Source organism: Hirundo rustica, chromosome Z (genome assembly GCF_015227805.2).
Source record: "Hirundo rustica isolate bHirRus1 chromosome Z, bHirRus1.pri.v3, whole genome shotgun sequence".
Lineage (NCBI taxonomy): Eukaryota > Metazoa > Chordata > Aves > Passeriformes > Hirundinidae > Hirundo > Hirundo rustica.
The window spans coordinates 86,730,389-86,748,862 of record NC_053488.1 but is presented as its reverse complement, the minus strand read 5'-3'; the positions used below and the strand labels follow the sequence as shown (position 1 = coordinate 86,748,862).

At 38.7% G+C, this 18,474-nt stretch overlaps 1 protein-coding gene across 2 annotated transcripts in view; it reads right to left on the bottom strand.

Annotated features, from left to right (window-relative positions):
* The window catches only part of KLHL4 (kelch like family member 4), an 80,228-nt gene that overhangs the window by 13,181 nt on the left and 48,573 nt on the right, over positions 1 to 18,474 (bottom strand). For both annotated transcript variants that reach the window (XM_040089931.2, XM_040089930.2), the window contains exons 2-6: positions 7,185 to 7,355; positions 5,561 to 5,697; positions 4,278 to 4,474; positions 1,290 to 1,502; positions 34 to 220 (exon numbers count right to left, since the gene is read on the bottom strand). In XM_040089931.2, the coding sequence (XP_039945865.1) occupies positions 34 to 220; positions 1,290 to 1,502; positions 4,278 to 4,474; positions 5,561 to 5,697; positions 7,185 to 7,327 (877 nt within the window). In that variant the 5' untranslated portion in view covers positions 7,328 to 7,355. The remainder of the gene's footprint in view (positions 1 to 33; positions 221 to 1,289; positions 1,503 to 4,277; positions 4,475 to 5,560; positions 5,698 to 7,184; positions 7,356 to 18,474) is intronic.

The window sequence follows — 18,474 nt, the reverse complement described above, 5'->3', positions numbered from 1 at the left end:
AATCAATCCAATCAAATGAACTTTTTGGCTTACCTTTAGTGGCATCCATGCCTCCCACAGCATAAAGGGCTCCCACTGTGGATTTTCTGGGCTTGGTTCGAGGGCTCTGCATCATGGAGCGTCTCTCTGGCAGCAGGTGGTACTTCATGGCCTCCATGAGAAGTTTCTGACACTCAAGGTCGTCTGCAAACATTGGGCTGTTTTCTAGATCAGCCAGTAGCTAAGAAATGGGGGAAAAAAGCATCCTGATATATAGCTAAACCATTAAAATTACATCTATTTGAATAATTAAAGAATTTGTAGCTACAAACACTCATTTTAAGCACACCACTCACTTGTGCTTTGCCGGGAATTCTGCTTTAATGCAAGTAAAACCATATAAAGGTGGAGAGGAAAGCCTGTGAGTGTGATGACTTTGATTAATTTTTTCCTACGTCTTTATTTTACTCTTGAAAAGGGTTCAAAACAGTAATTTGTAGTACTGGATCCCTCTATACAAAACTCCTTATGTGAGTAAATAAATGTACCAGAGTAGTAGACACCTCTGTGAATATTAGGAGACATTAAATGTATTTCAAATGTAATTTTAATTAAATTAAATGTAATTCAAATGTATTTCAATGGTGTATAGTGCTTTCAAGGTAGAATATTTGCAGCATAAGTCAAGTAGATTTATAAATTGTCCTGATTGACAGTCTCAATATTCTATATCCCTTTCTGAGGAGATAGAAAGATTCCTCTATGACACAAACACAGCAGCATCACTTTCCTATGAAACAGGATGTCCAGCTCTGGAATTTGATGACAGAAAGAGACGAATTGTCTCTTTCAGAATTAAGGGACAAGCAATGTCAGCGCTCAGAATTGTCAGCAATAATTTAGGTGCTTTTATATTTGTCTACTTTTTATGGCAGTAAAGAAAGAAGCATTGTGGTTTATCTGTCCTGCAGTTTGGCAAATCTAAGGAAATATCTTTGCATGGTATCTAAATTGCTCTGCTATTGGAGGAGAGCCATTGCAACCCAACAAAGGAACACTTGGCTTTTGGAATAGACTGACATTTTTTTAGGAGGATTTATTTTAATCTGTGTTTTAAAACAAAGTAGATATATGCTTAAAAATCATTTTTAGCATACATCATCATTTAAAAAAATTTAAAAGGTGAAAAAATAGCAGTAATCTCCAGCCCAAACCAGAACCTTTCCACAAAACCCTCCTCTCTGCCTACAGGGTGCTCAAGACAAGCATTTCAGCTGTCAGAGTTCCCTGCTGGCCCTTCATATTCACACCTGGGGTGGCAGCAGGGGCAGTCTGATGTAGGAGAGGAGCATCCCCAGGTCCCGCTGTCGGTTTTGCAGGTCATGCCTCACCCACATCATCAGAGCCTGGAAAATTGCCTCTTCATCTGGCACGTTGATGTCATCGCTAGACAAGAGCTTGGCAATTTCATTAGCTGGGAGCAAAAGAAATTCCTGGTTTTTTATTACTTCTATGAAGTGTTCCTAAAAATAAAAGAAGATTTCAGTGTGCTGGTGATTTTCACAAATACATAGAAATAACTTTTTGTTAGGTAATGTAGGCTTTGTGGATATTTCTTTCCTGCTCAGTTCCACAATGCAGGGAAATGCTGGGGATCTTCTAAAGATCACTGAATGTCCTTCTACCATTTAAGGGAGACTTTTGGTTGCTTTTTGCTGCCCTGCTCTTGCAGAACTGGAGAATAATGCTCATCTTCACACCACCACACTGCAGATGTCTTTGTCAGGCTTCTTGTCAGGCTGTCCTGGCTTAGGGATTTGCCACTGGCACTTTTGTTCATCAGTGTGATCTTAGTGTTGTGGCTTGATAGAAATACCATTTGAAGATATAATGTGCATTTTAGAAAGGCCAAGTGGACACTCGAATAAAATGTGTCCCTTCTGTTGCAGATTCAAAGGTTTTGAGCCAATTACACTGAAACCCTCCAATCCTTTTGCAACGAGCTGTGCCAGCTGTTGGCTGTGTGACTCTGCTCTTAGGGCAAGAAAACACAGCAATGGAAATTCAGCTCACTTTTCTAACAGCACTATTTGGGCAATACAAAGTTGGACAGATCCCAATGAAAGGTTCTCAGCCTTTTAGCTACGGCTGTGATAAAACTCCCCAACTCCACAAGTGACTACCTATATTAAATACCTAGAGTCTTTCACAAAATTATTTTTCATTTAAAAAAAAAATGTACAATTGAATTACAACAAAATCAGAGTTGATATCGATATTTATGATGTCAGTATATATATATATTAGCTCCTTCCCTATCAAATTCCAAAAGAAAAAAAAATGGTGAAAGGGAGAGAAGGAGTTATGCTACTTGCAAAGAGATGCATGTAGGAATTCATGACTGCATTTGAAATAAAATTTCTATTTCTGTACCTAGAATTAATACATCATTTTAAGGAACCAGATTAAAATGGGGCTGGTGAAGAAATTTTGGTAACTGATATTTTGCTCTTTGTTTTCAGCAGTTTCTTCACTTTCTGTAACTCTTTTTCAAATGTAGCCAGGATGCAAACACAGAGGTATCAGTGATTAAAGGAGATGTCAGCTTTGGTCTGTTATGCATATCCTGCTTTAATACTTGTGACATTCAGAGAACAGGGACAGGAAGGCCAGTCCACTTCTAGCTACAAATATAGCACAAGTTGTTTATCAAAAAAAGCCCTATCTGCACAAAAAGATACCAGGCAGGAAACTGTTAATACTCTGCCTCAGTGGCCAAAATATTGAAGGGGAAGGTCCCCATTGTGTCTGGTTTTATTGAACGGGTCTAGTGTTTACAGAACATCTGAAAATGAAAGGGGCTCTATATTTACAGGACAACTTTCTGGTCTTTCTCCTGAGTTTCACGTTTTAACCAACACGAAACAAACCTGAATCTTATACTTATCCCCTTCCACAATTTTTATGTGTCTATGCATTGTTATGATCTCCTGTTCTCCAAAGGTGTTTTGTAATATCACTAGAAGGCATTGAAACAGAATTTTATTTCCTCTTCTCTTTCTAAGCTGTCAGTAGCAAATGTGGTGGGTGGGTGGTCGAAGTTATTTTCAAGGAAAAGAGTACAAAACTTATGCCCAGTGCTGCTGAGTGCCATAGAGTCATCATGATCCTTCATTTTAGGAAGTTCTCAATGACTCAACTCTTGAATATATGACACATGGTTTCAAAAATAACAAAGGTTTAACTCTTGGGAAAGACTGGAGAATTCAAATGGTAAAAAAAACCCAAAACAACAACAACAAAAAATTGTCATAATCGCTTTGCTGTTTATTGTCTCATCATTTCTTACTGTCATAAAATCATAAATCCAACCCTGTGATTTTATTTCAGTTTTGTATAAATTTGAACCATAAATGCCTGAAGCTGCCCCCCACGTTCTCGTACTGGTGGGAGGAAGGAGGCAACAGCAGAGGGGGATTTCCTGATTTTTGAATGAATATAAAAAGGTTTGGAGCAGCAAGGACAACACTCTCTTATACAGGCTGAGCGAACCTCTGTCTTAAATGCCCCATTCCAAACTTTGAAATGTAAAGGGGATGTAATTGCTGCTGAGAAAACCATTGATTGCTGTGACAGGGAGGAGCACATGCCACTCTCACCTCTTTCAGCAGGTGGACATGCACCTTGATGGAGGGTTCCCAGCATTATGAAGCCTCTGAACTGGTTCTGACATCCTCCTCAAATATATCAAGCGTAAAGCTGCCATGGGTCTCCTAACAAGTAGTTCTTTTTATATCTATTTAGCTGTAGCAGTTGCCGTTCTTTTTGTGTTTTAAGCTGCGATAGCACATCTTGTTGCCCTGAATATTTATTCCTCAATTTGGTTTCACAGCAAGTTATCTCGCTTCTCTGTTTGCCATGCTCTGAATATTCATTTCTTGCTTTGAGCCAGAGGAGGATTATGTTCAGTCAGGGACATGATTCTTTTTAGCATTCCAAATCTTTCCAATACGTTCTTTATTTTGACTCTTTTTATGCATGTCTCACCTTAAAATCAGCTTTAGAATTTTCTTTGTGTGGAATCAAAGGCATAAGGTTGGCCCATTGCTGCTTTTCTCTAGACATGAGCCGTGTTAAGGCCCTATTACATTTTCTGGCAGGAATAGGTACCAGTTGTGCAGCAAATTCAAGTTCACTGAGGACGCCTTCCTACAAGGCAAAACCCTGATGTGGGGAACAACAGAAGTGAACATTTCTGGATGTAATTGTGACTGCAGAGCTGCCAGCTGCCAGCTTACCATGGTGTATGTGTGGGCCACCTTCAGGAGCTCCGTGCAGCCCTGGGCGTCCCCGAAGGAGCGGATCCCTAAGCAGTTGGAAGGGTGGAGCTGCTTCATGAGGAAATTGCAGCACACCTCGATCACCTGGGAGAGCTGCAGAAGGCATGCAGCAGCCAGCAAACTCTCTATTGTGTCCTCCTTTAACTCGAGGATACCTGAGCAGTTTTCATTTAGGGGGGAAAAAAAAAAAAAAAGAAAAAAAAAAAAAGTTTTAAGTCATACCCCTTGTATTTTCATTATTTAAAAGTTTGTTGATCTTTGGCTTTTCTCTGAGATGTCCTGTGGTTCACAAATTCATTTTCCTTTCTTGATGAAGGATTCTTTAAACAGATGTTTAATGTACAGGATTTGGTGGATTTTGAACACAATTGGGACATTTTTGTTGGAACTTTGACAGCTTTACATCTGTTCTGGATGGTAAAAAAAAACCAAAATAAAATAAAATACAATTGGAATTAGGGGAAAAACCTTTCCCAAAATGGGGCTGTGGAACCTGGCCTTGTGGAAGGCATCAGGTTTGGAGATGGGTGTTTCTTAATCCCTTCCAATCCAGAGTATGAAAATTCATATATTAATTGTTACAAATACATATTATTGGATTTTCGCAAATATTAAGATAAACGTTATTTGTATAATGTTGGAACAACTTTGCTATATGAATACAGTTTTTTATTTTCACTGTTAACTTAAAAATAGTACTGGGATAGTTGATATATAGTTATGCTTGTAATTGAACTGTCTGCTTAGTTAAGATAAATATCCAGTGAACACATGATGAGAACCCTGCCGCTGACATGTTAGCTATCAGCACATATCATCTGTAGAAAGTATGGATTAAAGCCCAAACTAGAAGTGATAATGAGAGAGGACCAAAACCACAGCCAAGAAACACACGTTTTAAAAAGGCGGAGCCAAGGAGGGGCCATGCAAACTAGTTCCTAGAATAATATAAATTAGTTTGTGGAAAGGTATGAAGGGTCTATGAATATGCAACAGGCTGATGTAATAGAAAAGGTATTTAAGGGGTATCTCCAAAGATGATAGGTGTGCTCTTGACTGAATGCCAAGCACCCCGCTGTTTAACCCTTTGCTTTATCTCTATCTCCTATTATCTTTTTATTAAACCTTCTGAATTTTACCAGGAAATTAAACCCCGTTTTTTGCATTAATGAACAAAAATATGTGTAACGTTTCTGTAAGAACTGTGAGAAGCTGGGAAGCAGCACTGGGGGCAGGGTTACCTGTGTAGGCATAGCGCACCAGAGCCTTCAGTGCCTCGGGATCCACTCCCTCCATTTTGATCTCCTCCTGCTTTGCTTCCCGCACGTCGTTGGTGAACATCGCGGCAAAGTAATCAGAAACTGCGCTGAGAACCAGCCTGCAGGAGAGGCAGTGTGAGCAGGACAGCAAATTCCTTCATCTGTTGCAGTGTGTCCCCACAGGCAAGCAAGTCTTCCCATTTTAGGAAAGGGGTTTGTTGCGTTGTGGTTTTTGGGAGTGGAGCTGAAGCCCAGAGCCGATAAGCCTCTGCGGTGGAAAGGCCGCTTGGGGAAGCTCAGGCGGAGCAGTCAAGCTCACACATGCACACACGCCACGTGGGCAGCTCAGCAAGGAGAGGCCAGAAGGCCTTTGCACTGGATCAGTTCCAGCCAGGTTTATTTCCAGAAGCCCAAGGGGAATCCAGATTGGAAAGGGGAGCTCGTGTGCCGGTCTGCAGCTCAAGTGTGAGCTTCAGCAGCCAAAGACCTTGAGGCACAGAGGTGGTGCAAAGGGCAGGAAAGGTCAGTGTCCTATACGGACAACAGGGCCTGTCACCGGGGTCCCAGAACCAATGGAGGCACAGAAGAAAGGAGAAACCAAAAGGCCAGGGGCATTAGGGAGAGGGGAAACCGGGGAAACCATCACGTAGAATGCACCATTGGGAAGTTCTCTGTCTCAGGCTGGGCAGGTGACTCTATGATCTGTCCTGCCAAAGCCAGACCTTAGGTATTATGGCAAGGGGCTGCAGGGACTCCACAGGGTTTCAGTTTCACCCCTGACTTTTAAGGAAGAAGCACCAGAACTTTCTGTCCTTCACTTATGGTAATTGGCCCAGTGCCAGCACAAGGGTACCAGCTGGATCTTTGCACTGTACCTCAACACTTACAGCTGCTTCTATTGGGCAGCAAGCTAAAAAACACTCCTAAATCATTAAATACATAGGAAAGGGCACAGAGGTGCTCAGGGCATTTTTCAGTGTGTCTTAGTAGGTGCAAAAGGGCTTCCTTGCACTGTGCACGGCTTTTGCTTTTGTTTTGTATCGCTTGTTATTTTCTACCTTAATTTAAATCTTTTTGCTTTTTCAAAACATGTCTGATCAAGCAGTCTTGCAATTATTTTGAAGCCATTTCCAGGAAGGTGCAGGTCAGCCCTCAGAGCTTGATACACCTTTGTGGGGTTTATAACATGGTGGCCACCATGCAGCCTGTATATCACTCATCATCTCAATGCCAGGCAGAAAATCCACCATTATTATGTTATAAATTGAGGGTACAACAGAAACGATTAGCATAGGATTCAAATCTTGCAGCAGTGAGCAGTGAAATTAAAAGAGTAATTAGTAATCTAATTTTCTCCCAGAGTGCTTATCTGGGCCTCACTGATCTTGCTATAGTTTGACAGCAGCAAGGAGAAAGGGTGGACAGTGCCAATGGTTCACGTTTGAATTTCATTGTGGTTAAAATAATAGCTATGAAATATTTTATGTGATTTTATTCCACATTAGCTGGAGTCCTAAATACAGTAACTCTTCATTCGTAGCAAACCAGGTATAAACTGAGGCAGACTTTTGACAATTCCAGGCATAAAGGATCCTGGGAGCTGTACCTGTGGGCTGGAATCTTTTGGTCGCCAGCGATCAGGAGCACGTCACAGAGCTGCTTCTGCTGCAGGTAATTCTCCATTTTGCGGAAGGTTTGCTCGGCGTGGTTCGTGGACTGGAAATACTCGTCAGAGCCATTGGTGCTCATCCCAAGGGAGCTGCTGGTGGTGGACAGCCTGCCAGGGACAAAGGCAGTGAAGAACACAGCCTTAGAAATGCGTTATAAATGCTGATTACTTTGATTTTTGTTCAAAAGGCAGCACAGAAATTTTTTAAATTATAGGTCTTACCATGCCCTCTTCCAGCTTTTTCTTTTTGGAATCTGGAAGTTTTAAACCATAAATCTGCACGTAAATGGTACTTGACTGCAGATGTGTGTGGTAAGTGGTGCTAGTGATTCCTGCTTCCATCAGTTTTGAGTGCATGGACTGTTTTCACAGCAGTGATGTGATAAATGCTGCCTCCTGAGCGCTCACAAAAAGAATCCTTAAAAAGAAAAATGCTGTTTTCCTGGATACTGATAGCTAAAATACCTCTTGGTATGAAAAGCTGGATATTACATCTTTAGATCTTATTTCTGATATCTTCTTATTTTGTCCATTAAATTACTTGGCTCAGTAGTAATGAATCTAAAGACAGTTTAATGAGCACCATATAATTCTGGAGAAATTTCCAAATTAAAAGCTCGTGGAACCCGTATGTTAAATGGACTTTAGAATCTGAATGTAAATAATGGAGAAAAACTAATTTCTCTGTCTCTCACAGAAATGCACAATATAAATATATTCCTCCCACTCCAGAATTCTGTTAGCTTTCCACTCGTAGAAAGCCTATACTGTTTTTTTGAAACATCATTCCTTACAGCCTTTAAATATGGATTTTGATGTTGATTGTAACATCTTTCTGACACTTCCTTAGAAAAAATTTTATATTCAACTGTTTTTAGTAAATAATAATGCATTTGTTGATATAAATGTGTATCACATACCTTGAAAATGCTGTAATATTTAACACTATTTTAGCTAAAGATTATTTAGAAAAACATTTTCTCAGTTTAACATCATATTTTTTGCATCATATAGCACCTGTTGTTTTAAATTTCCAAGCCCATCTGGGAAATAATGACAGCTGGTTACCAAATTTCCTAGTTGTCTTTGATATTGTTAATGCAAATTCATAAATAATTAGGAGAGATAAGATCTCTTCATGAAATTAGCGTATTAAATTTAGCAGAATATTGGATTGCATCCACAATTTAACATCTATTTCAGAAAAAAAGAGAAATATAAAAGGGTAAGTCAGGTCTAATTGGTAGTATCAGAAAAAAGAGATGTTAGATCATGCATTTTCAAAGATCATACCTCATTATATAGCTCATAGAATTCAAGGGAAATAATTAAAAATCAAATTGTAATCTAATATTGAATTGAGACACAGTGGTTTTCCATCCCCTTTGCAAAACATTTCTGTCTTTGTTCCAATTTCAATTCCATTTTGGTTAGCTTAATTTAGATTTAAAGAAAATGGGAAAACCAAATTCACCTCTAATGTGTTTCCTTTGTCCTTTAGGACTTACAAAAATGAATTTGTCTCAGTGTGTTTAATGACTCCACTTTCTTATTTGTTTTCTTTCTATGCTTCCTAGACAATGACAAAGCTGCAAAATTGGATTATATGCTCGTTAGTTTTGTATCAGCTACTGGATGCCAAATTCATACTCTGGAACGTTTTGTTATTTACCTCCTAAGCGTCCTTTAATGTTTTTCAGAAAATTGTTTTTTGACAAAATCTTTTTTCCAGATTCAATAAATCCACTCTAAGTGTTGTATCACAGTGCATTGCACTTAGCCTTGATGTTTGAAGAAAAAATTCAATACTGAACCATCCCTATTGTAAATAGACAGAATTGGTTGTCTGAAATAAATAATTCCCCATAGCATGTATTTATTTGTGATTAGAGAATAATTTCCAAGGGAGTGAAAGTCTAATTATTTCATTTAGTCTTGGGCACTTTTTTTCAGAAGTTTAGCGGAGTCACATTTAACTACAAATAATACCACTAATATAATTAATTATTTCAAAGGCAAAGGTCTTCAGAGACTGAAAAATACTGGAAGCAAAAGCAAGTTCTCCATTAAAATTAATAATAAATTTTCTGGTTTATCTTCAGCAGCTGATTCAAAATGGTAGATATATTGTGGAAGGGAAAAATTAAAATCAAAGATAAATATTTATATTTTGTCCTTAGTGTATGACTGTCAGACCCAAATATTGACCTTCAGAGTGTAGCACTGGGTAACAATGAACTAAAGAAGTCAGAGATCAAAATATCCTAAAGGAAGGAGTCAGGAAAAGCCCCCAGGAGTCTGAGGTGGAATTCTGGCATAGGATGCTGAGGGTGAAGCAGAGATAAAGATCCGTTCCTATAAAATGTGCACAGGTTTGGACAAAAAAAAGAGGAGTATTCAGGAATAAAAGTTTCCAAAAGTGCATGTCAGGAAGGAATAATATCAGTGATTTGATGTGAAGAATCAAGAACACAAATTGTTTTATTTCATCTCTGTGTTGCTTTTCACCGGGATGAGGAGCTGTAATTAGCATTCTTAATAATGGCTTAAAATGAGGATTAGCCTGGGAGATAAATCTATATTCAAATTATTCCAAAGTCACTGAGTTGTATGAATTTTATTTTAGGTAGAGAGCCAACTGAAACATTTCCAGAGTTTTCCTGTAAGGATTTGTGAGGGATAGTCAAAATACGGTCCCATGTTTTAAAAGAAAAGTGGAATTTTGAAACAGACAATATAAACTGAAAACTGGAAGAAATAATCAAAAAGAATTAAGTGTCTCAATAGCAAGAAGGACATAAATACGAGCCAGCATGCCTGGTCAGAATGAATCATGTCAGAACTTTGTATTTTATTCTTTTTTTTTTCAAGGTACCAAAGCTTACTGGGAGAAAAACATGAATTGTCAGAAGTGATCTCACCTTTTGGATGACTTCTGACACTATTTCACATGACATTTTCAAAATCGAGCCGGGATGGCAGGTTTTAAGTGTAATAAATACAATAGATATGAATAACTTGTTAACCACGCTTGAATTCTGTCAGGGAATCAGTTCCAAAGGCAGACAAGGTGCCGAGAGCATTCCAGGCAAATCCTGCTCCTGATGCTGCTCCGTGATTTTATTACAGAAAATCAAGTGGTAGAAAGAGGGTTTAGTTGTTATTAATATTTAATTATTATTATGGGTATATCATAGCAAGACAAAAAGTTTTTTGGAAACAGGATTTAAATTCAGAGAGGCATCTTTGCCCTTGTTCTCATTAAACTTTAGAGAAATTTTTACTTTTTGAAGAGCTGCTTATACCTCTGTTCAAATAAATACCTGAATGAAACACAGGAGAGGAAATGACAGGTAACAGTGAGATTGTACTGGATCCTAAGAAAGCTGGGACTCAAAAATGGTGTGCAGAGGTAAGACTTCATCTTTTCTGTAATCAGAATTGATGTCATGAGTTTTGTGATTCATTCCAGGCCTACAATTCTTTAAATTTCTGAATTATGTTAAATTTATTTTCTGTCATAATGAAGAACACTTCACATTAATCAGCAGAGCACTCTTCATTAATCAGAATATAAAGGATAAATCTAGATTTTCTCATTATTTAATTAGAACGTGATAACACATAAATGACATTTATTTGCCATTTCCTTTGTAAAATTCAGTGTTTAATTAAAACCTATTCAGTGCATGTGTGGCCAAAACCAGGAAGCAAACCTTATGATAAGGAAGCTTGGAAGCATAATATTAAATGAAAACAAAGTGATTTATTGGAGTATTTTAATTTTGTTGGTGTTGATGAGGCTATCATTTACATTGGTGACCACTTCTAATTTTTAAAAATTTTTAATTTTTAACGATGAAGCTATCATTTTATGGTGACCGCTTCTCGGGTGTTTGCTGAATGTACCTGTTTAAGATGCTATGTTGTTTGTGAAATTCAGTTTAATCAGGTTCACTTATTGGTGTCATTTAGAGATTTTGATTTGGGGCGTCCTTCCCTGTGCACCCAGGAAAATCCCTGGTAAATCCCAGCAGGCACCAGCAGCAAACTGGGAACCAGTGAGAGGCACCAGCATCCCACGGATCTCTCAGAGCCTGGAGTTCAGGGGGGCTCCAGCTTTGCAGGGCACCGTGCCAAGGCAAAACTGCAACTCCACCAGCACAGTTTGTTTGTGCAGCAATATTTCCAGTGCAGCTCATCATTTTTCTTTTCTCCCTTTTGTTTTTTGCTTGTTTGGGAGAAGTGCAGTTCAGCCCCTTTCCCCAGACAGCTCCGTCCTGCTCGGCCGTGTGAGCTCGGCCCCTCTGGCTGCTGGGCACTGGCAGGAAAATCTCTTTTCCTACAGAAATCTCAGCATGTCACAATTAAACCCCAGCAGCCAGATGAGAAATGAAGATATTTCAGTTGGGAAGCCATTTCTGAACACGGATAAAATAATGATAAGGCTGATGTGTTAATTGATGCTGATAAAATTGTAGCACATCAGTAACTGTCCCAGCCTCTGCCTCGACATTTCTGCTGCAGTTGTCTTCTTAGGTTTTTTATTCTTTATTGTGAAATTTTTAGGGTATGGGTGAAAACATTTGTCTTAAAAGAGTACGGGAAATTGTTGATGACTGATGAGGACATAACTTTAACATGAGGTTGTAATAATGATAGAAAATGGTGTAACAAATGAAGAAATAATTAATTAATATTTATATTTCAGTTAATGGAGAAATTCCTCACTTCCCAACTAAGCTGAAAGCTCTGACAATTCCTTTAGAACTTGGAGCCCTTGAAACTCCTGTTTTTAGCTCTTGCTCTTTTTTGTTTTGTTTTGTTTTAGGGTTAGCAAAAACCTTCTCTCAGTTGGTGTTAGTTAAAATAACTTTTCCCATTTGGGATTGCAAGTGTAAATGTGTCTATCATTAACTGCAGGAACTCCAGCATTTTGATTAGTTTTGACTGAAACCATTTTGGCTAGTTTGAGTCTTGCTCTTCCCCCAGACATGACGATGTACAGACAGATGTCATCATGACTCATATCAGGATGAATTTGGGTTATGATATTTTGAATTCTCCTAGGAATAGAAATCAGGGATTTGTTGGGGTAATTCCACTGGAAAATGGAAGCTGCACCCTAACTGCAGAGCCCCCAAGCGCTTTGTGCCTTCTCTCAGCTGTGGCCACATTGTATTTTGAGGAAGATGAGTCAATCCAAACACTCTCTTCAGTAAGCTGTTTCCCTCTGGAAATTTTATCTTTATTATTTTTTAACAGAGGAATTACAAAATTATTTTCCAGCCTCTGCAGATTAGTGTGTGAACTCTCTTGATTGTTGATCTTTTTCTGGTTTTTCTGCTGTTGGAAGGCCTCGTGTCTACAGAAGGGTTTTATGCTCACAGTTTTATGCAGGTAATTAAGAAATGGAATAATCCTACATGTATAGAAAGAAGTTTCCTTTCCTGAACATAAAACTTTGCTATAAACATTCTGATGCATGACCTAAAAACACTTATTTCTGTAGCATAGAAATTGGAGATGTAGCAATACCTAATCAGCCTGGAGAGAACACTGCCTGTGCAGCCTGAGTGTTTTATTTAATAGATATGTGCCTACATTCAGGGATGAAGTGTCTCAGTCAAATAATTTCAACTAATGCCAGTTTAAATCACCATTCAAGAACATTGTCCTCCAGTAAAACTAACACTGTATTCATTTACAGTATGTAATAAAGAATAACTGAGTGAAACCTTCCAGGTAAGAGGATAGGAGTATTTTATGTATTATCATCTTGAAATTATCCTTTGTTCTGATAATGCCGAGTTGTCACTGCAATGCATGAATTCTGAACTCACATTTGTAGTTCATGATTGTGTTGGAGGGAAATTAAAAGCGCAGGAGAAGCTCAAGGAGGCTGAGTACTTCTTGCTCAGCTTCCTGGGAGCAAGTGATAATCTTTCTAAAGAACAAAAAGTTATGTGACCAGAAGGCGTGATATAGCACGAGTCTGAGCTGTCAGAATGTACAAAATGTAAAATAATGACTTAATGCTGGATCCGGGCCTGTGGCATTTTTCTTTAGAGGACATAGAAAACAAAATACAGGCCAATGGCAAAAAGCCCTGGTTTTCACTGCAAGCAAAGTTTTTGCCAGATGAAACTAATTAACTCCGTGTTTGTTCCTTCATTAAGCACTTCTCAGAAAGACTCCTGATGGGAGAGAGTGAGAGGAAGAAGACCCTGCTTTATGCTATCCCTTTTGACTATTATTGGGAAAAGTGGAGCAGAGAGGAGCAAGGGAGATACAAGAAAAAAACCCAAATGTGAGGTGGTTGTGCCTCCAGTGAGCAGAGCTTTGAAAAGGCAGAGAGTGACAGTCTCAATAGCAATTATCCCTGCCCCTACCAATCTGAGCCTTGCAGCTCATCAGATATGGATCCTGCTGGGAGATTTTTTAGGATATCTTGATTTATTAAACCTCAAACCACTACCATAATACCTTCATATGTGCTTCTCTTTTCTTTTTTGCTTCTCATCAAAGGAAAAGGGACACTATTCTTGGACTTCTCATGACGATGACATTTTTTACAGTTTTCCTTTCCTATTTAATAGGATCCTAACTAAAAAATAACAAGACTTATCACATTTTCCCATTCAAGTGAAACATGATCCCCTAGATGAAGGCACCCCTTCGAATTTCATTTTGCTACGTGAGACACCCCCAGTCACGTAACAGTCTCCAGGCTTGTTCCAAAATATCTCCTGACCTGATTCAGCTGATCTGCTGGATATCTCATTCAAAGCTAAACACTGCTGCAACAGGGAGAAAATGTGTGATTTTTAACCTATTTAGCCAGAGTGCCTTGTCATAATTACAGATTTATTTGAAATGATGGAGAGAAGATGTGGATAAAGGTCTGGGCAGCCTCACAGGTAGAAATCACAGATGAGAAGTAGACTAAAGTTTTCTATTCTGTTTGAAGGTTTTGTAAGCTTTATAAATTTATCTGTGATCAATTGTCTCGTTCTCTTAATTGTTCAATTATACCCTGTGTTAAAGTTTCCCTGTGTTAAAGCCAAATATTTCTATGTGTCCCTAGGTACAGATATGCTGATACCAAAGTACTCTCCAGCCAGTTGTTATCTTCTGAGCTTCTGTGTCAGAAAATATAACTCAAACCTAGGTCTAGAAAGGAATTCAAATAATTTAACCTGCTGCATTCATTTCTGGCTCAATTGAGGGCATTTTCTTTCAAGTCAGTACAACCAAACCAGCATATTGTGAATAACATTCCATATCTACTGGAAGGAATTTTGAATGTTATAAATTCTGTAGGCTGTTGTGCTTTACCTCCTATTCTTACCTTTGGTCACTACCTTGCACTTTCAACACGTGAGAAATACTTTAGCATTTATTATTATGCGCATCATTGCTAATGTCAGAAACGAACACCCACTGAACATCGCCTGTGCAGAAAGGAAGGGAGATGAGGCAGCACCTTACAGGAATTCCTTAGTGGGGAAACCTCTGCTCATGAGCTCACAGCACCTTTGTAGGACAGAGAGAGAATTGTCTTTACAACCTTTACAGACAGAACACTAGGTCTGCTTCAATTTGACAGTATCGAGTGTATTTAACAGTATTTCTGACAACCTGGCTTAATAAAACCTGTTCTCTCGATGCCATCAGTGACTTGGCATTTATCTGGACAGATAATAGCGATAACTTTCTCCAACAAGTCAAGGTCTGTGTCAGCCTCTCTCACTGTAATTGAATCAGAATGAAAACACAAAATCTAAATAAATGTAGTGCATTGAATCAAAGGAAAAAAATGGCTAAAAGTGTGCAACTGATATGAACTGTGGAAAATATTGCTTATGTTATTATTATGACAGGGTTGTGGGTTTTTTTTCCTGGAGTGCCAGTAGGTATTCCCTAGGCTGGAATTTGCATTGTAATGTGGGTGTACAAAATATCACACAGTGATTTTTTTGCATTTATTCAATAAAATATTATCCTGCCCGTCCTGACTTTGTTGATTTATTAATTGTTAAATTAATTGTGTTAAGGTCAGGTTGGATTCACTTCAACACCTAGTGAAAAAGTGTAAGGAAACTTTAAACATCTGAGGTGTAATCAGGCTCCATTTGAATGAGGCAGTGAGAGGCACATTTGGGCTCTTCTGCTTTGTGGCATCCCATGGGAGCTTCCTCCCAAGCAACTTTACTGGCATTTTGTACCACTCCAGCCACCCCACATCTCTTTTTTAGCAGAAATTGGGATCCTTTAAGTGAATGAAACAAATTAAGGCGAAAGAAATTAGTCCTGACTTTACAGCCTTGTCCTTTCTGTGCTTATCTCACCAGTTCGTTGTGTTCTGGTTGAACAGCCTGGCTCCCGCAGGATCACCAGGCTGGAACTCCCCAGGAAGTTGTCTTGCTCTGCTCCTAAATCCCCTGTGACAGGCTGCGCCAGGAGACTGCACTGCCTGCACAGCTGGGGGATTTTACTAGGTCAGAAGCCCATCCTAAACCACTGCACCAGCACACAGAACAGGGTGGGGGGTAAGGAATGGCACAGGAGGGAATTTCTGCCTTTAGGCATAGTTTTGCACTAGCTGAATGATGAGTTGGAGAGAATCTTTTTGTAAGTGACTTTTGTGAGACGATAGAGTCATGGCCCAGAACCAGCATTTCCGTCATTAAATTATCAATATATATCTGCTATAAATGTGATAGAGCAGCCCAGTTTTTGTTCAGAGTATATATTTACTCTCCGCCCTGCTCAAAAGGGTGGTCAGGAGTGGTGGCACCAGAGCTTCTCTCCTTTGCCTGTTCACTGAGGACATGACAAAGGCAAAGCTCCTGCTCTACAGAGATGAATGTCTAAAACATAAACCCCAGTGGATCAGAACTGAAGGCAATTTTTGAACAAATATTCCGGAATCAGAGCTTTTGATCTGGTGGTCATGACAGAGAGGGAGAGCACGAGCTCCCACCAAAGACGTGGAGCATGACCAATATAAAATTACTGAGGTATTTTTGCCTGCATGTGTGTGTGTGTATGCATCTCTATTTCTTCATATTCTGCGGTGTTCTGAAATGGTCTGACATGGAGACAGAGCTTTCCTGAGCATCTGTGCTAAATGAGCACTGTAAAAGAGGTTTCCCTAGCAACTCAAACCATATGTAATAGCTTAAAATAGCTTTTCTCCAACTCCTAGGATTTCTTAGTGGTTCGCTCACAATTTCCATTTAAATCAAGGTATATTTGCCCAGTTCAAAAAGGTTCTTCATTTTCTCAACTCCTATTAAAATTGGGTTTGAAAATGTTTGAAAATGCTCATTTCTCGGCAGAATGACTCCCTTCCTCTTGACTTGCAACTTATCAGGTAAACTGAAGCATGGAAAAGGATGACAGTGGCTCTCCACTATCCCAAATATATTGCCTTTGTTTGCTGTTCAAAACATTTTATTGGAAGTCTACTCATTGTAATGGGAAGTTCTGGCAGACTTTGATTTCTGTGAGGCCAGTATAATGAGAAGATAAACTGTGCAACTATGCAATGTAAGGAATTCACGTACATAGAGTACCTGAATTCCGCTTTTCATTGCAAAGCTGTTTGCAGGCAAATCTGGATGTTTGAAAACCCTGCTTAGTTCCCGTTGTGTCCCCAGGAAAATGCTCTTTTACATGAATCAACTGCGATACCAAGAGGCTGGGTGATTGCTCTGAGGTAATAAAAGAAACAGGCAACAAACCTGAGACATAACTCATATACTGATTTTTCAGATCCTAGTCATGAACCTAAAAATTCAGGCTGAGAGCATTTGAATTTGATTAAATCAAATGTTAAAATCCAGGTAAGAAATCTGGATTCGTGTCCCAAGGTTTTCAAAATATGTACAACAAAACTGAAGGAAGGACCAAGTATCAGCCATTGCTTTCTTTTCCACTAAAAAATATTTGTTTGGCCTAAGTGGGTTTTACTGGAGAATGTGATGAGGCAAACTTTTTATCCTGTAAAACAGCATGAGAATACAATGCCTATTTCCTGACAAAACACTTTGAAACTGTATTAATTTAGACACTCTAACGTATATCTAAACCCGAAATGAAGGCATATTCCTTCAAATACTTTTAGTTATCCTCTTGTTCCCTGCGAGCAGCAGACGGGTTTTAGTGAAATATCCTGATTTGTCACATAGGGTAGAAACAATTACTACAATGAAATCAAAGATGTTTTAAGCTAAGAATTATTGGATGGGCAGAATTTTTGTAAAGAGCCAGGCTCTCTCGTCTTGTTCTAGCAATTTCAATTTGCTTTGAATTGAATTTTGACTACTAAGCATTTGCTTGAAAAAGAAGGAAAGGAGGTGGTCTGGGAGCAGATTTGCTGTGACAGCAGGGTGGGAATTTCCAGTGCTGGTGTTTCTGTTGATGGAGTCACTGAGGGGGAATCTGATCTCACAGAGGAATAAATTTGGTTACAACTTCGCTTTAGAGATTATTTTCTTGGCCTTTATATCTTATACTTATCTTCAGTTCTTTCTGTGTATCCCCAGAGTACTTCAGCTGCATTTTTTAAATCTTTTATTCTGCACACCAACAGGTACACAACAAACAAGCCACAGTCTCATTTAATTGCCTGATATAATCATTCTCTAAGTACATTAGACAATTATTTTATTCTAGCAGAATAAAACTGGTCTAGTTCAATTGAGCAAATTTAGCTGTTTGATTACAACAAACAAATCCTTTTTCTTTTTTCTTTTTTTTTTTTTTTTTTAAATGTGTAGGATTTTTGTAATTTTCCTCATTACTAAACTCCAAAGTCAACATTTCAGCCACAAACCAAGGGTGAAAATAAATTCTTTCTTTCTTTTAGGGTCCTGTCTGGCTATAAATTTGAAACAAAGCAAAACCTTCTCTCCCTTTTCCCCAAATGTTTCACCAGGCACCTAATTTCTTGTTGATCTTTCAGTTGCATAATCTCAGTGAGTCTGTAAAAACTGCTCTGCAATGGGCAAGTGTGTTTAATCATCTCCTTAACTTTTTTTTTCTGGAGACATTAAAAAGTGATTTTAAGAACAGTAATAACTCTTTAAAAAGTCATTTAACAGCTGTCTTTGCTGAGAGTGAGCTCTGAGGAGTGAAAATGAGAAGATAATTGAATCATAAAAAGATTGTTTTGAAATGACTGGAATTGTCCTAGATTCTTAAATTACTATTAAATGGT